This window comes from Coturnix japonica, chromosome 4 (assembly GCF_001577835.2).
Source record: "Coturnix japonica isolate 7356 chromosome 4, Coturnix japonica 2.1, whole genome shotgun sequence".
Classification (NCBI taxonomy): domain Eukaryota; kingdom Metazoa; phylum Chordata; class Aves; order Galliformes; family Phasianidae; genus Coturnix; species Coturnix japonica.
Genome location: NC_029519.1, coordinates 75,034,647 through 75,059,317, shown reverse-complemented (window position 1 = coordinate 75,059,317; position 24,671 = coordinate 75,034,647). Strand labels below are relative to the sequence as shown.

Here is a 24,671-nt window from a genome sequence, read left to right as displayed (position 1 = left end):
TCAATCCCCTGGCAGGGGCAAATTCCTATACAGGGTACTTTAATGGATGGAATGGCACAGTGCTGAGACAGAACCTGCAGTTCAAGGAATTATTTTGATAAAACCATGCTGGGAACTGACTCATCTGCTATTCTGAGAACTTGCTGCTTTACAGAGAGAAGTAATTCTCAATGTACTAACCCAGCAAGCACTATGATTCTGGAAGACCTTCGCAATGGGAAGCACTCACACACCATTCACATTTGACCTCTCAAGATCTAACAGAAACTCTTGGTTAGAATCAAAGGTGCTTTTCCTGTTCATTCTCCAACTTAACCGTGATCTGCCATATTTAACATTAAACCTAATTCCATTTAAATGACTGAGAAGTTGTGTTAAATAAATCCATCAGTTCACGTACCACAATATTAATCAATGTGAAAATGGTAATGGTCAAGGCAAATACATTCAGGGAATTATCACAAATGCGTGAATGATTAATTGAAAAAAAATAAACTAGATGTTGTTCCTCCTTATGAAATTCAGCAGCAGAAAATGCCCTGTGACGATGGGAGGGGTAGGAACCACACAGAAAAGGACGTCTTCTATTAACCTTAACATGAAAACATTTCTACTAATTATTTGTACTGAAAAAAGAAAATATATACTCGGATAAATCAGCACTGCATATTCCTCGAGACACACAGATGTAAACATCTTGGTTGTTTTCTGGTATCTTCCCACTACTGTCATTAATCACATTCAACAAATCAAAGTATACCACTCTACCTTCTGGATCTTTTTTCCACTTCAGCGCAACAATAAACGTCTTTTTATCATGCATTGCTGCACACATCAGAAAGCAACACCAGAAGAAGTGCTTTACTCTGTTAGGTATTGGCCACGCTATAAGTGCAAGACAACACATCCATTGATACAATACATTCTTGTAATACTCTGCTGTTGACATGCAAACCCCAAAGCAAGACAAGAGATATCATTTTTACAGTAAGTTACCATAACCACAACAAACTGCCAAACAGCACCTTGTTACTCATTAATACATCCCATTTGGCACCACGCTAACCAGTCAACTCACGGCATTTAAAATTCAAGCTGCAAGATCTTCAGTTAACAAGTTAATTTACTGTAAAAAACATGATTTCATCATCAGTGAAACAGTACTAAAGCAGAACAGTACAATACAACATTCAGAGCTGCAAATTTAATTATTTTTTACCTTCTTGAAAACTGAAGTTTTCTGTATATGTGGAATAAACACATGAGAATTGCTGAAGTACCAGAGCTTCAGCTTGCCTTGACTAACATTGCTATTATTGTTAAGACAGAAAATACTAAATATATCCATTAAAGCACATCATCTAGGTAGAGCCCTTTCGTTTTGTCTGAGTTAGTTTACATACTGCAGTAAACTTGGAACTCTTCTCCTCAGACATGATCAACATCTAACAGAATACAACCTCTCGAAAATAAGAATTTGAGTTCCTAATACTTGTGGATCTGTTATAAAACAGAACTAATCTAAAGGCAGTTCTCTCTAGTTAATAAAATGGTAAAATTTTATAATATCAATTAAGCAAACACTAATTCACCTGTAAATAAACAACCTTAAAAAAATCAATTTCTAATCAAGAAAAGGCATAAGGTCAAGGGTTTTCAGAAATACTCAAGCCTGATAGGAATAATGACTATGTATCAATGAACTTTAAGGAGATAATTTTTGTCAACATTGCAAATTATCTGGATTTAATAAATTATCCAGATAGAAAATGATCTATACATTTATTAATGCATGTAACATCAAGGGAAAATAGGAAAAAAAAACAACAACAAAACTTTAAGCCCAAGATTCAGAGTCTGCTTAGCAATATATGCTGGGGGCACAAGATGCTTTTCAACAGCATCATGTGAAAGAGCCCATTTCACACAATGTAGCTGTTGCATTGCTTTCACATGCAGAGCCTTAGATGACAATTATTTTGATCCATCTGCCTCAAACACCACCATACTTCATCTGCAGCCAGTTCTTCTCCTCTCTTCCTGTGCAATATTTGATTAGTAAACACCTACACTTTGAATCCTTTCTAAAATGCCGCCCTTTATTCTTCATCCTTTACACAACATATACTTTTTAAACTGCTTACAATAAAATATTGCAAGACCTGAATAGCAAAGTCGTTTTTGAAATAACATTTTCCTATGATTTGACCTATTCAATAGAACACTGAAAATTAGAAAACACAGAAATAGCTGCATAAAAAAAAAAAACTCTCAATCTTTTCTTTCTTGTCCAGCAACAGATTGTTTTAGTAACAGCAATCTGTTAGACAAATGAAAAGAAGAAATTACCAGGCATCAGACTGTATTAAGAGTCACAAGACAGTGAGTCACTACACAGTCAGCCAAGTAAAATGGCCAAGGACTATCAGAGCATGCATTGCTTGCATTCCTACAGCTAAAAGATTCAGAGAAGGTACTTTTTGAACAGAAAGGTCTGACTAAACTACAATAAACAAGTAGGAATGCATGTGCACCTGTCGAGAGTCGGGGAAGGAGTTTCTACCTCCAGGGATAAAGCATCAAGGAGAAGAAATGGTTCATCTACCCTTGTTATCAGAAAGCCTTCACCAGTATCAGTTGGGTAAGAGTTTGCCTAGGAAGTCTGTGGAACGTCCATTTCTGGAGGTTTCTAAACAGACAAGTCAGACAAGCCAAACTTGTGAAAGGTGGTTCAGGTATAGTTGATCCATCACAGAGAAGATTGAACTCAATGACCTTTTAAGATAACTTCACCTGTATCTTTTTCCTCCAAGGTACTGAATTTTCACCGTTTCCAGTTTGGTAAACTCATAAACTCCACACTTTTCTGAATTGTTTTTCTTAACAAAGCAAATCACAAATTCATCCACGTTAAACAACTAGACTTAAGTTGTCTTTGTCTCCAATTCTTCTCCCTTCAAGTCTTGCTTAAATTATAGCCGCAGTTTCAGCAAAGGGCACGAGGAATCCTTTCCTCAGTGAACTATATTATGCAACGAGAACTTAGAAACAGATTCATACTTTTGAAATCATTTACAAATAAATATCCCCTTCTGTTTGGTTCCTCAGGAGTTCCTCTTAACTTCAAAGCTTTTTATGTGAAGCAGATAACATTCTTTCCAATTAGCAAAGATATCAGCTGCTCTTAAATAGCTTATTTACTAATTAAAAGATATCAGATTCATAAATTATAAAAGCTAAGCGTCTACAAAGGATGTGGCTACTTTACACTGCCTGAAACGTTGCAGTATTTCTCTCATTCTGGTAAGCTCCATGTGCAAAGAGGATCTTCATTATGTGACCTCATTTAAAGGAAACCATCGACACTTAAATGAGATGTAACGCATTTATGAATAGTGTTTTCAAAGAAAATAGGTTTTAAACTAATAAAAGGCATATATCTACCAAAGGGATTTGACAAAAAAAAAATATTAATTCATACAAGAAATAGCATTTAATGCACACAAAAACGCCAACTAAATCAGGAGATGTCATTTTTATTACCTGACAAGAACGAAACTGGTTGACCAGCAGTGTGCATCTCTGAGGGTCTTTTCTTCCATCTAAACTGTCCAGTTCAGCTGCCACTTGATTTAGTTCCTCATCGGCATAGTAGAACTGAGCAAGGAGCTGTGGGTCTGTTCTCTGCAGAAGAGAAGCATAGAATATTGCATTACAGAATATTTCAATATTTTTTCGCAATCAAAAAATACTCCAGTGAATTATATTGATTGTAATTTAAAGTTTTGAAGTATTTAATTTAAAGATTTGAAGTATTGACTGTAATTTACTTTTTTCAAATCATCTAAGCCAGATTAGGAGGGCATCAGCACTAGAAAAACGACACTGAGACATTCAACATACAATCACAAAATCTTGCTACCTTTAAGAAAAAAAAATCTCTCCTCCAACAAAGCAAGTATTAAGCTACTATTATCTCCAAAACCATCCCGGCATTCTCACCCATGGTGGCATAATTGCCTGGCGGACAAACAACTGAATCACAAGCTTTGTTTATTAAACAAAAGCATGCTTCAACTTTGGCAAAACAAGACAACAACCACCACCTGCTGCCAACACAAAGCAATGAGAACGGGCTTTAGGAGAAGCTTCTGCAGCTGCTGGTTGGACTCATGACCACTGCAGTGACATCTGAAATCCAACAGCCTGCAGAGGTTTATGGATGGTGGCGAGGTCTTCCCAAGCATTCTCTTTTCTAGGCTAAGTTGTCCAGCTCTCTTAGGCTCTCCTCAGCCTACAGAAATGGTGAGAGCACAGTAACGTAACGTGAAATACCAAATACTCACAAAATACAACTCCAGCAGAAAAAACCCTTTGGGCATTTGCATTACACAAGCACTAAACCTACAGAGCTGTACAGTCACACAGTTAACTACTGTGACACCTGGTCTCATTAGCGATGCTACAGACCGCCTCACCGGTGCGCGCTGCATGCTTTCTCAACTAGCAAATTAATGGCACAACAACAACAACAGCCTTCCCTGAAAACAAACACACCAGCTCCTGGTCCAACACATCCTACTTATGCATGAATATAATGATTTAAGGCCGTCCTTCAGCTTTCTACATTGCTAGTTCACAACATTTGAGTTGGGAGGCAAGTCAGATATACCTTTTAAGCTGATGAAACACAGTAATGAAAGTGTTTGGATTCTTTCTTTAAGCAGGAAACCAGTTGCTTACTACAAAATAAATGACAGAGAGCCTCAGCAATTTTTAGGTTTTTCCTCTGCATTCATTCAATGTTGTCCGTTATTAAGCAGCTGTAGTACACTGAGCATAAATGGGAGACATTTAAATTTTGGCTTCATTAAAGCCTTGATAGAAAAATGCGCAGGAAGAGGGATAAAGCTGGTAGTATATGGAGAATAATCAAAGTCCAGAATAAAGGACAGTACAGAGAAACCCTATAACTGAATTACTTAATTCAGTTGAGTTTAGCACTAAAATCTCACATCTCTCCCACCCAATTATTTTTATTATATCTGATGTTTACATTTTCCTTCAGTATTTATTGACATCAAGAAAACTTTCTAGATAAAGTCTTAAACTGAAGACACAGGGATCTGTGCATGGAAGTGTGGCAAAACACAACTTATTTATATGCATCTAAACTGCGCTGCAGAAGCAAAATAAGGCAATTTGTTGAGTGGTCCCAAGCTAAAAAAGCAAATGGAAGACTGAGAAAGTGAACTCCCATGTGGCTGATCTTTTAAATTGGAGAAACAAAAGTTTTAATTGAGTTCTCTCTCCTGTGTTATGTTTGTTGTGGATTAGTATCGTGATCTTTGATTAATTGTGTCAATCACGGGGGCCCTGGCAAGACAAAGCTGTATGAGACTCTAAATCACCTAGCAGGGGACCATTTAAAGTCAATGGCCACAACATATGCCAGCATATGACTTACCACAACACTGGACTGCATCCACCACAGATTCAATATCAGTTTTTTTATGCATTGGTAATTATTTATTATTCTCATTTATAAAATATACATTGGCTATCACTCCAAAGTGACAAAGACAGGGATTGGCATATCATCAGTTACAGTAGTAGTGCATCATTCCTTCTGTTAGGAGAGGTTGCTCACTGATGTGTGCATTCTCACCCCACAGCACATTTCTTACTACTGAGAAATTATATACTTATTTCTTATTACATACTTAGGTATTACTCTTCATTCTCTGCTTGTTAGGTCAGAGATTTAATGCAGTAAGACTGCTTGCCATTGCCAAGCTCAGTACTCAACAGCCCATGTGAGAAGCTGTATTAACTATTGAACTGGTTACACACAGATGTTGCCAGCAAACCCCCACCTAGATTAGCTTAGTTCAGTTTACTGCACAATAAATTCTGATTTTATTTTTATATGGATTTACATCGATTATAAGAGGGTGGTAAAAGAAGGAAAAACTTGGTTTAAGTGAGCTGTCAGATGCAGGCTATTAGATAAGTAACAGATCCCTAAGATTACACGCTGTCAGTTGAAAAGATGCTATTCTCACATCTTGAAAACAAATCTCAGACCAGTCAGAAATTCCAGAATTGTTCTGAAAATCAAGTTTCCAGAAATAAGGATTTTTCTAGTCAAGAATTTCCTTCTTCTGAAACAAGATTTGAAGCATATTTTGCATGATTTTGATAGCACCTTATCAGCATACTGTTTCTTTCAACAAGTTAACACATAAAATGTGTGGTCTTATAAATACAACAGCCAGGAATCCATAATTTCAACACCGGGGAACATTTTCCCCAGGTTTCTGTGATCCTTTATAGAGGTGTAAAAGGTTTTCAGTTCTACAGAGGTCACAATATGGACAAAGTCTCCACGACCACCATCAAAAATAGAAAGGAAAGACATCATCAACACCAACAAGCCAAAGAATAGATTGAAACAAAGAAACTAGAGAGATGAGCAAAATCCTAGCTAGTTATTTCCTGATTCTCCAGAAAATAACATTCATCGTGTTTAAATTGCTGATATAAGGGTTTCAGAACAAGATAAAAAACCCAGCCCTGCTAAATAAAATCCACGGACTTGATATGAAAAGCTTCAGACCTTGGCTGTCCTTTTGCAGTCCTTCAGTATCTTAAGTACTTCACAGCTCTCCCACATGCTCAAGCCCTGATCTGACCCTAATCAAATGAAACTACAAGGAAAAAAGCTTTAATTATATACGCCTTTTTCTGATGGTTAATCCAGATTGCTTTTTGACAAGGGAACACCATAAGCCTACACCCACTGGGTTAACTTTTCAAATAGCATTTGGTAGTGGTAAAAGGTACATTTTACATGTATTTTATTACACATCAGAGCAACTGTATCCACAAACATCTACAGGACGATATTGGGTAAGAACAGTCAGTCCCCATAGGACAATTTTAATTGCTGTAGTGCCATATTATGTTGCCACCCAGTAGCCAGGATCAGTTAAACATCAACTCTAATCTGCTACAGCTGATGGGATTCCACCAGCTGATGTGAGAAGTTGTAGGGAAAGACTGTGATGTTTGCATCAGCACAAGTGTTATACCTGTATAGCCTCCATTGCTCCCCAGTCAGAAAGGGGAAGGGTGTTATAAATGTCTCTGATACTGAAGGCCAAGTTGTCAGTCTAAGTCTGTTGCCTACTGTGTTCTGGGGCAAAGGCAACAAGTGGACTGTCACAAAACCAGGCAAAGAGGATCAACCTCCAACTTTCCATTCTCTGGAATAAATGCAGCAGTTACTGGACTTTGCCAAATAGGAACAGAAAACAGAACAAAGTCCCCACGAGTGAGAGTACATTTGCTTTCAGGTGGGAATTTGGAAATGCTATAGATAAAAACATCAGTCCTGCTCTCCAGCACACAGATAATATTCTGTAACGTGTTAGAAAACAACTCACTATACACCATATGTTTTGTGTATCACAAGGCAGATCTAGGTGCTAAGAATTTAAGTATGGTCAGTTCTACATCTCAGAGGCGGTGTTATATTTTCAAACCTAAAACAGATGCTGCACATTACTAGTTTAAAACTAATTAAACTCATTTAAAACTTATGTTTAAAAAAAAAACAAAAAACCTGACCTCACTGTTGATATCATAGATGAAGACATTAAAGACTATCAGTCCCAGCACTGACCCCTGGGGGATATCACTCATCACCATCTCCATCCAGACACTGAGCCATAAATGGACTTTGAGTGACCAACACTTACTCAACTGAAGCACAACTACTGGGGTCACTGATGCACTATGAAGCTTGACTGACAGCTGACTTATTCCAAAGATCTAAGGCATTTTTTTCCAAAGGGGACTGCCAGTACATTGCAATATAGCTTCACTGTCACCTTCTCTACAAGGGAGCATACACACATCCTGTCTTCAGTCAGATCCTTTGAAATTTTTCCATGCTTTATAAGTGGTAATAAATACGAACAAGAGAGAATCACTCTTTAAAAGGTGGATGACTCAATATCTGATACTTAAATTCAAATGTTATAATTTTAATAGCAACAGTGTATCTTCACATTAAAGGAAAAAGGGTCTTGGCAACTCAAAGCATGTGAGTTCATTTGTTGTTGTTGCTTTTGTTTATTAAATCTACCTGCTTTATCTCAAGAGCTACCTGCTAAAAAAGGGGAAATTATTCCCCTAAGGTTCGTTATGCAGAACATATGAAGAATTAAAAATAATAAAAATGCATTTAAATGAATTTTCTTAGCTGTCTGATGCTGCACGTGCATAAAAAGGACTCCAAGATGAGCCCAACAATTACTGACTGGGTGTAAGAATTCACAAAAAAAGCAAGCACTGTGGGAAAAGCTTCAGTCCTTACCAGCTGCTCTGTGTTTATCTATAGAATATCATTACACAAGCTAGAAAGACAGGTAAACAGGTTGTTAGCACAAAAAAATGCTAGCAGTGCCTTAAGCAAAAAAGGCAGTGATATAACAAATTATTATTGGACAACAAGAAAATCAGGCAAGTGAGTTTTTCCAATACTAGCACGCTCTTCAAAAATCACATTGAAATGCTATGTCTCCAATACAGAACAGTAATAGGAGAGTAATAGCCAAAAAACAAAAAATCAGATAGGTTTCACTGAACTAGAACAGCAAATATTTGAGACTGCCACACAGTCAGATTTCACTCATGATGGATTAAGTCACTGTACACAGCTTCTATTTTTGTATGCTCATAATACTAATCTAGAGAAGCATGTGCTCAAATTCATATTTTCCTGGGGAAGCACATAAGCATATGCTTAACATGTGTTACTTAAGCTTATGGACATGCACTCTGCTGAACAGGAGTGGACTGCAGCTGAACCATAGCCTCTATTTCTAGGAAACAAACATACCCTGAGGAAGAGGAAATGGTTTTACTGTGGGGACATGAAGATGCCAGGCGGTGATGGAGTAGCCACGGGAAGCACAGTAACCTCCAGTACTGCCTCCTGCCCAAGCCCACTTGCCAGGGATTTCCATCTCTAGAGTTGCCTCCTGCTAAATCCAAACACAACTATGAGGAGCCTTAGGGAGAGGAAGAAGTCATTTTACTGTCTTTATTCCAACCTGTGAGATATTTCGTCCTATTTCTTCCCCTTAGGCTATTGAGGAGCAATAGAGTAGCCAGGTTCCTCTTTTTTTCTATAAGCTTTTTTCTTTCCTAAAAAACAAATTTCTATTCTTAAACACACATACGCAAACACACACACAAAACAACAACAACAACAAACTCTGCACATTCTAAGAGTTGTTTTGCAGTCTCTCTGAAAGGCTCCATTTTGCCCTACACTGATATATCCTAACAGGATATTTTTTTCCTCCCAGGGCTTTGCTAATGCTCAGCAGCCCTGGTTGAATGCCAGCTCTGCCTCTCTCTTCAGTACCAACCTAGTTTGAACAATCTGCCACATACAGTGTTTTACCTTGGGATGAAGAAATAAATGTCTTCGTTAATCAGGGCATAAACAAAATACTAACAAGTGGGAAACCTGACCCAGAAGTGAACTCAAGAACTCTGACTATAGAAGTTACTACATCGTCCCTCTTGAGCATGAACAGGCACAGAACATTCTTTACGTTTCTTGATATTGCAAAGTGCATCCTTATTTTTCTTTGCCTCAGCAGATTTGCTCATGATGGATCTGAGGCATCCTGTATCATATTTTAATATAGGAACAATCATCTGCATAAAGTTGCTCATTCATAACCTTGTCTGTCTGGTAGGAGGCTCTCAATAAGCCCAGGTTGAACAGCTCGCCAGATGTGCAGGATTTAACTACCTTGGCATCATATCACTACCACAATCAATCACTGCAACAAAAAGATTTCATCAGTACTTTATTCTTAAATGCACCTGTTCGAGCTCAGCAATGAAAGCAACCAGGCTATCATCACTAAACCCTCCCCCGGCTGCAGTCTTCTACCTGACAATAACTTCAAATGAATGTCTGCCTAAGTAAAACTTTTGATCTTATTTCCACTATTTCAGCTAAAGAACACAAAGAAGTAGCTCTGAATGCCATCATCTGTTGTAGTGGCTTTGTTTTTGAGATAACAGCAAGCTTCAGTTGGTGTTTGTCCATGCTCAATACACAGGCACACAAAAAGCATATATTTGCTGGCAAGCAGTACACTGACTGTATAATGCTGTGTGGCCACCCATATCCTTGCCCAACCACTGTAGAACTGAACATTTTTGCTCCAACAAGGCTTGCTCTGGTCCTCTCAGACATGCCCTCGTGGTCTGCCTTTGGCCTCCTGGGCACACAAATCTCTCCTGGGAAAGAAATGGGTTTTTGTACAGTAATTCTTGTTTTATGCTTTCCATGCCAGCTCAGCACATGGTTTTTGCTTGACTATTTCTCTTCATCAGCACACAGATGCTGGGTAACCTACATCAAGCTTCAGCTGTTCTCCCACCACTTCCCCTGAATTTAGCAGGTTCCTTTTAAGGCAGGACACAACACACAAGGATGAAGCAACAACGCAACATGAATGCTTTCCTGATATATGTTTTCCTGGTCAATTTTATCTCCATTGTTGAAAAGAAAACTATAGAATCATATGAACGTTTGAGTTGGAAGGGACCCTTAAAGATCATCCACTCCAACTCGGCTGCAATGAACAGGGTCGCCTATAGCCCCATTAGGTTGCATGGAGACTAAAATAAAGAGAAATAGAAGACTTAAAGAGAAAAGTCTCTAAAAGAGAAAAGTCTCTAGCAGTCACGTATCTAGTTGTCACTTATGCTAGGATTTCAAAACCATATATTTTCCCTTCTGGCAAGATCATTTTTGAGACCTGTCTGCTTCCTGTTTAGGCAAATAAAACAATCCGGCACAATTACAGCTCTACCTATTTAACCAAGAGAGAATTGATTTTCCTCATTCCAGAAAACAATTATCAGAAAAGCCGTAATACACACCGCCTCCTGCGTATCACACTCTATTGATCAGCAATATCATTTTCACATCACAGCTACATACTTTCAGGTTCCCCCTCAGCGGCATTTCTCAAATTTCGGGCTGCCAAGAATTTTCTTCAGTATGTTAAATGACAGAAGAGCCAGAGGCATTAATTGCAGAACTGCTGCTGAAAGCAAGGAAATGCATTACCAGTAGTGCTTATTTTAACATTTACAATGCGCTTGCAAGAATATGATTCAGACTAGTTTTAGTTTGCTATATTTGATAACAGCATCAAGGAAATGAACAACAACCCATTACGCTGGAGACGCCAATAAAAGAGAAAACTGATCTTTGAAAGGAGAAGCGTGATTAGTTAATGCAAAAAACTCAATTCCTACAGGAACTGCTCCTTCCATTTCCAAAGCAGACACCTGCTGCTGGTCTTTACGGTAGATAGCAGTAGCATTCAGCTTCCAAAGCTGAGCTTTCTTCTCTGACACCCCAGGCAGGCTCCTAAAATGAACCCCTGCCAAGCACAGGACCAAAACTGGAGGCTGAACCGTGATTTTAGTCCCACATAATGGGATGAAGAATTCCTGTGCTTCCACAGCCTCAGGGAAGAACACCTACTGGAACATCTACAGCTTACAATTCAACAGCATTACAGGTCAAAAAGTTAAACTGCTTTACTATCAAGACTGTATTTAATATAAAGCTCCACATGTATGCAGTCTTGGATCAAAGTCATTCATTGCTTTTCAATTGAAAAACAGGGAATATTTTCTCTGAATAAAACCATCAGCATAAAATCAACAAAGGGTCAAAAAAGTTCTGACACTTCTGAAACTGGAGTTATTAACTGTTCTTAGTAACTTCACGACTGCTCTGCAAATAGATGATATTAGGTGGATTCATTCCATATGCAGGTGTTCTGCATACAGTCATGCAATCACATTATTTGGTCAGATCAAATGTAACAGCTGTCATTTCCCACCCTCCCATTTTTCCAGGTCAAGACTTTGCTCTGTGTTACAAATGCAGAAGCAGAGGCCACAATGTGGATGTAATTTCCTTAATGATCTTCACTTCACACAGCAGTTTGTCTTTAGTCCTATGGACACTTGGATGTTCTAAGGGATCAGAGACAGGAACTACAGAAAGACCGGCCAAATTAGGCAGGAGCAGGGTGGTTCTGTCTGAAGGTGAGATACATCTGCTGGAACCTGGCAAGTTAACATGGCCATCCTTGCTGTCTCAGAGAACATTCAAACACGCTGACCTGCTTCAGCCTTAAGCTCCAGCTTCCTCAGCCCTTTCACTTCTGCTCCTTCCAGCTGTGGCTGATAGAGACAGACAGGAAGCCCTGGTCTGCAGCCAGGTTCAAAGTAGGCAAGAGTGCAGAGTGTAATTGTATTTAGAACTTCAGAGACCACCGGTGATTTTCAAACAAAATCTCAGTGCATTATTAGACACGAGAGAAATGGTTTTAACAGATATGACCAAACGTGAGGGGAGAAGTACTTAAAGGATACCCATATTGTGCGCTTGTATAGATAACTGCAAACACTCATCAATTAAACAGAGAGTCTGCAAATACTCCTCAGTTACACAAAAAGTCCTACAATAAAATGCTTTGGTAATTCTTCCAAGCATTTAGCTTACCTAATTAGGCAACAGTTTCCTGATACACTGAATACTTCACAGTTCTAAAGCCACATGGCTTTTTCCCTATCAAATCTAAGTGAAATTCATTGTTCTCCACCAAATAAGAAGTTGTGGGGGCTGACAGATTTTTTTATACTATAAATATGTCAATAAAGCAGAATGTGGAGGGGGGGAGGTTGGTTCTTATCATTTGTTTTCCTTGGTATAATTTCTTATATTACTTTAAGTTATCAATCATATGCATTGAAAATCATTACAGTTAGATTAAAACAGAATATATGCAATTAAAGTCTTCGCTGAGAAAGACACCAGCTTCAGAGAATGATTTTATCGTAACCCGAAATTGCACTGAGATCACAAGTACTATTCAAAATCATGACTAATGCTCATAATTACAGCATGCACGCAGAAACAATTTTTATTCATTTACTTTTTTGTTTATTTATTCGAGAGGAAAAGAAAGTCCAGAATTAATCAACTGGAGATGACAGGCAGAAGAATATAGCCTGGAATTTATCATGACTGGGGATACACATCGTTTGGAGGGATATCAAAGATGATTTGTAGTCAGCAAAACACAATTATGGTTTTGAAATGGACCGAAAACAGCAGCGTAAATCAAGCAGGCATTATACTTCTGCTCTCCAAGCAGTTACTGCTCAGTTGTTGGCTGTAGCACCTGCAACAGCACTGGGCAGCTCCCCATGCATCCTACACAAAGGAACAGGAATTCACTACTAGAAGGGAAGAAAACCAGCAAGACCATAAAAGTACTCAGTGATTACAACACGGTGACACATTTCTGGGATATATGTTTATACATTTATTCCATATATGGAAAAACAATCTCATGTAAAGCAAAATAATCTGTTGGGGAAAAAAAAATGTATGGCAAAAGAAATGATTTCTTGTGGGTACATGAATATGAATTGGTTCAGAAAGATCAGTTTGAAACAGATGTTCTCTAGAATTAAATTAAAAAAAAATAATTTAAAAATCCACAGAAAATAAAGTTCAACCCATCACCAGGTGCTCAGGTGCTACAACAAGGAAAGCAATAAGAACCTAAAGAACGGGGCACAAAAGCACAAACACACACTTCAATGTAGACATAAACTAACAATGATATTGGCATTGAGAACAGTGCAAATACAGGAGATAAAGACAGAAATGAAAAGATGGGTTTATAAGCTCAACACAAACCTCACCTCCTCTTCAAATGTTCAAATTCCATAGCAAACCTCCCCACTTTGCCCAATTTTCTGAGGTAACTTCTGAGGACCAAATGCAGTCCATCAGACAATCAGCTGTTAAAGCCAACATCTAAACCTATGTTTAACTCAGCCCTTATAGAAAATCCTTGAATAAATGAGGCAACTTTAATTACAAGAGTCACACTAAGAGCTCTTCTATTTATGCAACTGTCTTTGTAAAACACAATTTCCAGAAAGCTATGCAATTTGTTTTATTCCATAAAGGAGAAACTATATTACCTGCGAAGCGAGACCCACCAAATTACCAGCAAAGCCATTAGAAACAGCTTCATTTCCCATTCCATTACAGAAAACACAAAAAACCACAAGACTGCGAGGGCTCCCAATGATTACGTATGTTCCTTACCAGAAAGCAGTTTGCACTGTGAAGTGCAGGTGAGCCTGCCTTCCATGCTCCACATTTCTAGAAGAGCCCAAGGGGAAATGGGAGGACTTCCTCACTTAAATGCACTTAATTTCTCTCTGGACACATTACATAAAAATTTGTTTTACTTTAATCAGAGCAAAATATACTGCAAACAAAATTTGGAAAACCACAGTTTAAATGGAAAAATATATTTTTTCCTCCATTCTGTCCAGGCCAGCAGCGACTGAGCTCTGCTCCTCAGGCATCACCCCCTGCAACAGATGGGAACGCTCTCCTGCAGAGTGCTGTCAGCAATGAAACGTATGTAGCAGAAGACGTGACTCTCACATATTCCACATACTGAGGAATTTATTCTGGCTTGCAATGGGAGATGTAAAAATAAAGTATTGCCCTAGTGCATCTCACTGCAGGCATTTGTATCTTCAAGTGTGGTGGTCAAATTAATATTTAAGATTTGAGAGGTCAGGTTAAAAAGTTTACCCTAACTTAAAAAAAAAACAGCGCTTTGGACCAAAAGCAGCCTGATAGTTTCCAGTCCCCACTTCTGAGCTAAGACAGTTCTGAACGTACCATGGAGACAAGCTCCATCCACCAAGAGCCAGCTCTCTATACTGCCACACATCCAATGTATGATTCCTTCTTAGGGATGTGGCAAAGTCCTGATATTTTCTGACACAGGAAACTGGAATTTAGGAGAGGACATTGCCCTGATCCAATCAACTCAATGGTGTCACCTTCCAGAAAAACACTGTAGCCAGAAAATAGTTACCAAAAGAGGCTGGCGCTTAAAAGTGACGGCATAGCAAAACAAATATATAAAGCAAGCTTTTTGCTTACTCCCTGGAACAGCAGAAAGTCTCTCTTGGGCTTCTGGAAAGCAGTTGCAGCATGTGTGAACCTGCTCAGGATGACTGGTCTTCCCTGCTCTCTGAATCAGCCCTGCAGACACAAAGCTTGTCAGCCTGGGTGCAGCAGGATGTGGAGGTGTAATGCAGAGTAAATAGGCACACAGGGTTCAAACCTCACACCACAATCATATTCAATAAAGCAAGAACAAATCCAGCATCACAGAACAACATAGATAATAAAGATAAAAAAATTGCAATTAAAAATCAAGTCAATATGGCTGTCTCCATTTTTCTTGGCGTGTCACTAAAGGTGCTTTCATTAAACACTGGATTATTATCTCCACAGTTAGCTCACAACTGCTAGAAAGGCCAGAAAACCAGCAAACAGACAAACAAAACAAATTGATTCTCACGGGGAGTCACAGCCCTAATTGGAGATAGCAGCCTACACAGCCTCAAAAAATTAAATCAATTATGTTCTGAGAGTTACACATCCAAAACGTGGCCTTCTACTAAATACACATCTTACACAGGAACTGATTATTAGCTGTTGTATGGGAGAGACAAATCTAACCTGGTAGGGCAACAGTGACATGCAGAGGATAACAGACAACCTGTACTGCTACAATGCAGTATCTATACTTTGTTTCCACGTCTAAAAACAAGGAATGCTGTTTTCTCTTAGGGTGGAAGAAAGCACAGGCTTTCTTTTCCCGCTCCGGTGTAGTGATGCCATGAAGAAGTTCACAGACCCTCACCCAGCACAGTCAAAAATCCCTCCTAGTCTGGGCCAACCCTCTCTGAGGATTCCTCCTCATTTGTAAAATCAGCGCTGTTCATAGCTGGGAAGAGAATCAAAACAAGTTCTTTTCTCAGACTTAGGTTTGACTGTCAGCTTGTGCCAAGGAAAATCTTGCTGAAGCACAAACAGCCTCAGCACCTCAGGCAGAAGGAGGAAAAACATCAAGTTGAGCAGTCCAAAGGAAAACCAAGGATTGGTACGGTCAGATTACACCACATTCTATTGCGGACTTAACATCAAGGAGCTGTTCTCACCCAGACATCACAGCACTGCATGAAGGCTGCCCAGCCCCACATGAAGCTGTGACAACAAAATGACCCATTCTACATGGGAAAGTTCAGCCAGGAACCTACAAATGCAAACACTGACTTCAAAACTTCCATATTACAGATGGTTAAGCTATCCCCAAAAGCTTCTATTTCTGAAGATGTGCTCATTCATAGAAGCTTTTCCTCCTCAATCTCCCCATATGCTCCCCAGGGTTTACCTTAGAGATGGTGGCCCTCCATTGATGCATCTTTTCTCTTCAAAAAGTTATTGCAAAGTGGAAAATTTGATCATGATGCTTGACTGCTCCAAACTGTGCATGGAATGGCACTCTTGGCTTTTCCTCCATTAAGCTTACATGGGAAAGCAAGTGTGGTGTGGAGCAACAGGAAGAAGAGCAATGTAGTTGGTGCAGTTTACTTGGTGGTACATAAGGAATTCTAGTGGTAACACTGCATTGTGAATGTACACACTGAATTTGTTCTTCCTACTGCCTTGAAACAACCGACTCTCCTAGAAAAACTCTAAGTTACACTGCAGCGATTAGAGAAAGTCTGAAAAGGAAAGAGGTGTACGGGACCTGCTCAGCAGGGAAGTTATTTTTGCATAAACTCAGGCTCAATTCTTGCAGTTGTCCACATGTTGTTTCATTAAAACCAAAATGCTACCAGAGTCTCATCAGAAGCAAAACAACCATAAAAAGAAGATTAAAAAATCTGCATAGAAACATCTCGTACAGTATCAGGTGTTTCATTTTTAGAGCACAAAAAACCTAATTTTGCCCCACTCGCATCTTAGCCAGAAGTTCACAGACTGATGTTATGGCACTGAGGCAGTTCTAAGAATCCTGACATCTGTTTCTATCCAACAAATCTATGGTTATTTTGACTCAGTGTGAAAACAAGCTACTGAACCACTGCAGCACAGCTGGAAGAAAAAACAAAAATGTTTTGAAGTTGGTTTATGTGCAAGAACATACTTCGATGTGGAATTACACAAAGTCCCTGTGCGACTATTTGCATTACACAGAAAAGGTTGAACTGCTTTGAGAAACAATTTTGTAAGATACTAGAAAACAAACTGCATTCCAACATGATATCACCATACTGAGATGAGGGCTGCTCTGAAAGTAACTCCTCCTACTTTATTATGATGGTCTGTGCCATCAGACATGGATACTGGTGGTAGAGGTTTGAACCTTCCCACCAGTATTCCATTTCATCTTGTTGCTTTGTGACAGTGACATGAAAGACAAGCCATGTTTCAGATGGCCACACACAGCTGTCACACCACAAAATGAAGAGCATCTCAATCAGCTCATCCACATGAATCAGCTAATGGTGGTGGCAATTTACTCTGTCAAAGTGGCACTGGGCTCTCTGCATCTGTTGGAGTTTCCAAACAAATAAATAGCAAGTGTTATTTTCAGAGCAACCTATGTAAGAATGAACTTATTTGCAAATACTCAGGTGAAATTTAGCACTGAGTAATAAAAAGCTACAAAGAAAGACCCAATAAGTGCTTATTACCTTCTACAACCAATATACCAGAGCACAGCAAAATAGTATCTGTAAGAAATAGCTGCATCCCCATTCTTGCAGCACTCTGCAGCAGATGGACGAACAGCCAGGGCAAAGGCAGATTTTGACAGATTTAGTGAAGGGGGAAAAAAAAAGCCTTTGCTGGTTGCCATTGGGAAGGTTCACATAAAGTACCAGCCTGACAGACTGAACTTGTTGCTGCTACCGAGCTGATGTAACACCACGCATCATCTTCTTACACACTTAAGATAAAACTTATTCTTAGCTCTCCACTTATCCTATATACCTCCCATACACAAACCAGTAATGCTGCAACATCCGCTTCTCCCTGTAGTAACCCACCGAATTGATCAAACCACTGGCCATAGTAATAATCCTCACAACACCGAAACGGATGTCAGCAAAACCAAAATGGGTTCTGTGCCTTGTCATGCTGCTTATCTTCCATTTTTAGACTATTAGCAGAACACTATCTTAATTTTAGTTGGAAAGCAACTTGAGTGACTTCAGGGTTTCAGAAACCGCTGTATTCCTTTCTACAGTTTAATAACCACCCTCTGCATTTACAGTGCCACAGCTTCAAAGCTCCATCATGACCTGCTTATGCTGTGATGGTCCTGAATTGCACTTATAAACCACCTTTAGCCTCAACAGTTGAGCTCCATGAAAAGGAAGAAGCCCACAAAGCAGACTGCATGCAGCAGGTCAGCATGGTCAGTCCATATGGGCTGCCAGCTCCTCACTACCTTCCCTTCCTGTGACACTGCTGAAGCCCTCATCTATGTGCTCCGCAGTTACTCACCTTCTCAGTAATACCATTTTCTCTATATAAACACATTCAAGTTTCTAGAGCAGTCCAATATATAATAACAGGTTTTGTTTTCAGAAGCAGGCTGTGTGTATTTATACAGATAAATTCTATTGGTTGCTCCTTTTTTTTCTTAATAAAAAATGTTAAGCACTTTGCTAAATTAAAAAGTAGCCTCATCATTCCCTCCCTTGAAGTGGTACAAATGAGAACCTGAAGGTTATTCTTTAATATCTCAACTTTTTTTCTTCCTTGAACAAACTGTGCCAGCAAGCCAGCCACACCTTCCCATAGACTCACCAGGTATAGTGGACAAACATGTCCATTAACCAAGCAGTTGGCTCAGGATGCAAAGAGAAAACTCTCCCTTCCAACAGGATCTCTTTACACTATTGCTACCTACCCAGGGTTCATAGCTTCAACTGCACCCAGCAGCTGAGAATCCTTATAGAGACAGACACTGTAAATTCATGCAAACTCAGTGTCTGCTCAGGCCAAAATCCCATTTCCAGCTGCAGTTACAGCAGGCATCCAGCAGCTCTGTGCGCACCTGAAATCCAGCAATATTTGCAGCCAAGCAACTTTCTGGTGTGCTGTCCAGGACTTGTCATTTGTCTAGTTGCTTTCATAAAAGGCTGCAATTACAGAACATCTGTATATTGCTAGGAGGTGTTCCACAGGTTAATCATATGCTGAAGAGTAGCAGTGAACCATCTGTTTGCCCTGAACATGCTCCATTCAGCACAGCTTACTTGTTCTACTATTAGAAGTCACTGGACTTTCTTCCCTGCTGACCACTTCACAGTGCTATCTCACCTATCATGTCATTTTGTTCTGTTTTCTGTCACATCTTTGAGGTAGGAACGGGCCAAACAGATTAGATGCCTCTAAGCATCCCCTGAAAAGCTGCCCAACTGGGCAAGTTCTACATGAGCAAACAAAGCACCACCGTGAATCTAACATCTTTTATTTTTAAACATCTGGAGCTGAATAGCACTTACACAATTTATGAGTAATCACGTAAAGTATTTCACAGTAACATTCGGTAAATTCTTGAAAGTATAAAACACAAAGTATGACTGAAGAAGATGAGGTTAAGAAGTGCACTTGAACAGTCAGAGTGCAGTAATTTAATGCACAATTAATATCTTCCATGATTACGTATCTCATCTGGGACGAACCTTCAAGACAACTAATATTCTAAGAAACTTGCAGCTGTAGCCCAGGAACCGCTGGGACCAAAGATTGCTGTGAAACTAAAGCATTAGAAAATCCCATTTTCCTCACTGGATGCATTCTGAAAATATAACTATGAAAAAGGAATCTGAAAAAAGGGGACTTTGCATAGAAAGGGCAAAAGAAGCCTGCACATACATGGGATGGTAACGGAAGGATGGTTGGACTAGATGATCTTGTAGGTCCTTCTCAACCTTGTGATTCTATGATAAACTGCGATTCTGCAAGTAAATTCTTCTTTGTAAGCAGAAAACAATCCTGGCTACCAACACCATGTGGAATTCCTATCAGATCCTCAGGGAAGGACTTGTGGTGCTGCACACTGTTGGTGTCACTCCCTTCTTTCCTTCTTCCCAGTCAGCCTCACAGACACACAACTGCTGATGCACCATGAAGACTGGAGAAAAGAGTATTAACATCATGCATATGATGATTTAAAGGAGAAGGTTTATATTCTTATTCACTTTTCCTATTTTTTTTTTATAGAAACATTCAATTGCCTCAAAGCAAAAGCAGAACCTTTCAGTCAAGAATGGGAATCTTAGTATGTAGAATTTCATTCCTCTGTTCAGAAGAAAATTGCACTCATGGACATTCACCAGTACTTGCTGAACATTTACAGAGCCCAGACAGTGGATGTGAGCACAGTGAGACAGTGGATGGTGTGTTTCAGTAGTGGTGACAGCAACAGTGGGTCACCTCCATTGGTGCAGATGTTTATGAGCATGGCACCCAGGCTCTTGCTCAACACTGGCACAAATGCATAGTGAACAGTGACAACTAAGTTGAAAAACAGTGTTCTGCAGCTGAGAGTTTGCTCTATCACAGTTACTGTGCTCTTTGTTGCCATTTCCACAGAAATAAAAGGGAAGCTTTACTTTTGGAGGAACCTACTGTATTTCAAGTGTTTTACACTCCTTTATTACACAAGACCTCCTCTCGGCTGATACAGCTCCAAGAAATGTAACCCAATTATTCTGAACCCAGAAAATAAATAAATCTCACCAAACCTTGCACAGTTTGAGGGGGGAAAAGTAATTAAAAACACAGATAATGTTTCTATCTCAATTGCTCTGCTACTCACAGCCAGTGTTTAATGACAATGTTAGGGACCTACGAGCAAAAGCAAGCAACTTCAGCTATATTTTTAGGCTACTGATGTGATACAGATCAGATCATAACCTGAAGCACTGCTAGGCTGGTGACATTTTGTTAAGGAATCATGATATGAAGCAAAACGATATTGATTAAATAAGACAAGGGGAAAAAAAAAAAAACCACAAAGAAACCAGAAGGCCCCAAAGAAAACAACTTGCATCCTCTTAACTCTTGCAGATGAGATTTGTTGCCTCATGCTGTTTTTCTCTTCCTGGTTTTATTTCAGCTTTCTAATTTCTGCTCAAGTCATTAAACTCTGCAGCAGAGAATCAAGTGTTTAAATCAACTCACAAGTGTTTAAATAAGGAAAGGGCCTCTCTGACCTCAGTTCCTCTTGAACCTGTACATCTTGTGAATGATGAGAAAACCACCAGCTTGGGAACTGGCAAATCTGCTGACTGCTGTATGATTACCTGGGACAAATACTGCTCCAGGTAACTCTGTGGCTACAGAGCAGTTCCAGGCCTTGAACAGTATGATTACAGTCTTCAATTTTAGCCTGTAACTGTATGAAGTGTTACTAAACTGTGGTCCACCCTGTGACTTGTATGAAAAGTCATCACAGACATCTTTCGCATCAGAACCACATGATGCCCATCTCACACATGGAAAATGAAGGTAGCATTTCATACTCACAGCATTCCGTTGCCGCAAAGCACTGTAATACAGAACAATGTTGCAAGAACAAAGCCACTGGTGTTTATAAAGCAATTGGAGATTCCTGGATAAAAGTTGCTGTAATGCAAAACTTGTTTACTCTGTATCAGTGGAAGCACTCTGCAGCATGGAAGGGATCCCCAGCTGGCAGTGCCAGTGACTCATACAGCTCACAGAGCTGTGCAGGCACAAGAGCTGGTGCCCAAGTGCAGCTCTGCTCTGAGATCTGAAAGTACAGCAGCTGAGAAACTCCATCTTCCTCATTTAACTGAGGCTGAGACACACTTGGTCTGAAACTTGCAGATAGGAACCAACACTTCAAGCCTCCAGTGGGTATTACTCCCATTGTCCTTCTTTTAATATTTACAGGGGACGGGGGGAAGAACACGACTAAACATTACAAAAGGTTAATGACAAGATACAATAAAAAATTAAACATCTATTCACAGGATTTTGTCATCATCTGGCTTTATTCATTACTTGAGGGCTACATTAAAAAGGCCCGGCAACATTTGCTGAAGTAACCTTTCAAGTGCACAGCAATCATTTCACGCAACACAAGAGCTCTATTTCAGAACCCGCTACACCTGAAACTCTACAAACACGCTGCCAGGGGCTCCGTGCTGAAAGAAAAATGGCTTTAAGACAACGCTGACATCATTAATTTGTTGTGCAACAACTGTATAGGTAACATCTCCATCCTTAGCATATATAGGAAAAGCAAGCTGCAATGGTACAATTGCTTTACAATAGGCAAAAGCTCAAACACGAACATTTTCCTATTTAAAGCCTTAATTTCTGTCCTGGCCTTGACTGGACACAGCTCACCCTTTTTGAGAACACGATGCTGCCAGTGGTTGCATAAGAGAATTATGGAGATTTTCATAAATACTGCTCAAAGGAAGAAAAAAAGCAGCCATTTGATTATGAGCACCTTATCCTAGACATATTATTCACAAGCAATAATAACCAAGCAGCGTCTCAATTCTATTCCATATTCATATGCTCCATCTAATGCAAAAATCCAATTATAAATGTTTTAATCATTGCACATTTGTGCTATTTCAGTTGCATGTAAAAATACTGCAGCTCACTTTCTACCACACCCAGCAGCTAAAAAGGGTCAGGTAACAAAAAGGTCCTGGTGTCTTTGGGAAGCTCTTACTATCCTGAGCTGAAAAAAAGTAAAAAGAATCAGCAGGGCTCCAAACAGCGACTTGTGCTGCGAGGCTGGCGCAGGCCCTCTAGCAGAGATTATGTGATTATTTATGGATGCCGCAGTCATGTGGCTGCACAGCAAAGCTTTTGTGGGAAACATGACACAATTAGATTGGAGTTGAGCTGCTGGCAGCGACTTGCAGTCCTGCGCTCTCCTAAAACCTGTCCTCGGCAGGAAAGACATCTCAGCGTGTCGGTGCACTATCTGGGATGAGTTCACATTCCTTGGTGCAAGGAGAGACTTCAATGCCCCTCACTGTGCACTGTGCCAGCAGTGAGCTCCATGGTGTCACTGCAGTTCTGCATCCCTGCTCACAACAATCCCAGCTGAAGGAAGGAAGCTGTGTGGGTGCCCAGCCCTGCAGCACCCTTCCCTCAGGTACAAGAGCACTCCCAGTAATCCAACCACAGCACTGCACACTGCATACCTTCCATTGTGCTGCCTTCCCCATACAGCATCCACTGTGGTACTGCATGACTGAATGCTAACTCTTATTCCAAACAGACATTTGTCAAATATTATCACACAGTTTCCCACTGTATACATCAGATATTTGCAATACCTTACTATAGATCATAAACCAACTAACTCATTTTAGTTTACTCAGCTAACAGCCTCCTATCACATTCATCACTTTTACCTATACATCCTACATTCTCACTGCCTGACACTTGGGGTACTAAAAAATACTTGTCTAAATACACGGTTTCAGGACAATTCACATTAGGCCACAAAATCCAAATCTTCTAACTCAACAACTTGCATAGTACATCTTCGAAGCACTTTGTTTTCTTTCTGAAAGCTTGCAAAAGAAATGCTCAGCCAATAAAATGAATTCCCATATAGCAACGCTTAGCAAAATGTTGTGAAAATCAAAATCTCATATTTAGCATCATAGAAACCTTCATATCCCACTGCATACCTGGGAGGGGTTCTGTAAGGAAGAAACTGCTCTTCCCAGATCCACATCAGCTCTTGTTGCCAGCTCTGCTTGCAGATCCACAGCCAGACTTTTGCCCTGAGAGCAAGGTAAGATTTGGCCCCATCCCAGCCACCAGCACCATGACGTAAGGCTTTCTTTGCACACCTCAACTCAGCTTTAAGCCTGGCATGCGGCAGTTCAGCACAGCACACATGGGGTGAGGTAGAGTTTAATGCACCCTCAGCTACAGTTGAGTAGAGATTGGATTTTTTTTTTTTCCTTGGGAACATGCTAAATGAGCCAAGCTGTAATGAGCTCCATTGTAAATGGTTAATGACTTTCATATTCTAAAATAACCTCTGAAAATGAAGAACAGCTGCACAATGAGAGCTTGAAAAACATTATTTTGCACTCTCGGTCCCACCAGGTCTCAGTTTAAAGCAGCAGCAGAACTATCAAATTTGGACAAGTTGCAGCACATTGTAGTTAAGCATCCTGCTCATCATTAACCAGCACAGTTACTCATAGCTATAGGAACACTGAGCTCCCATTTGAAGCTGAAGATGGTCAGGAGAAAGTGCAGCTCTGCCAAGTCTCCTGAAGTGCTCTCACCACACATACCTTCACAAAAAAAAACCCTGCACTATTAGTAAACCTGCCAGAAATCAGACATAAGGTGACTTTTTCAACCACACAGAAATGATGCATTTATAGCACACAGGAAACAAAGAAGATTTACAGCATTTAGCTACTATGAACTCATTTAACAAACAGATTTGTTCACTGTAACTCTCAGACCTCCCCATGGCTAATCACAGCCCCTTTAATCTGCTCCTATTAGGCAAACAGGCCAATTATACAAGTACAGTAATAAAATAAATGTACTGCAGACTTCCTTTTTGGGCTTTCAAGACGACCTCCCCACTCTGCTTCTCTCAGATTCA

At 39.8% G+C, this 24,671-nt stretch overlaps 1 protein-coding gene across 5 annotated transcripts in view; it reads right to left on the bottom strand.

Moving 5' to 3' along the window:
* Positions 1-24,671, bottom strand: part of ZFYVE28 (zinc finger FYVE-type containing 28) — a 120,901-nt gene that overhangs the window by 56,032 nt on the left and 40,198 nt on the right. For all 5 annotated transcript variants that reach the window (XM_015862850.2, XM_015862852.2, XM_015862849.2 and 2 more), the window contains exon 2: positions 3,544-3,684. In XM_015862850.2, the coding sequence (XP_015718336.1) occupies positions 3,544-3,684 (141 nt within the window). The remainder of the gene's footprint in view (positions 1-3,543; positions 3,685-24,671) is intronic.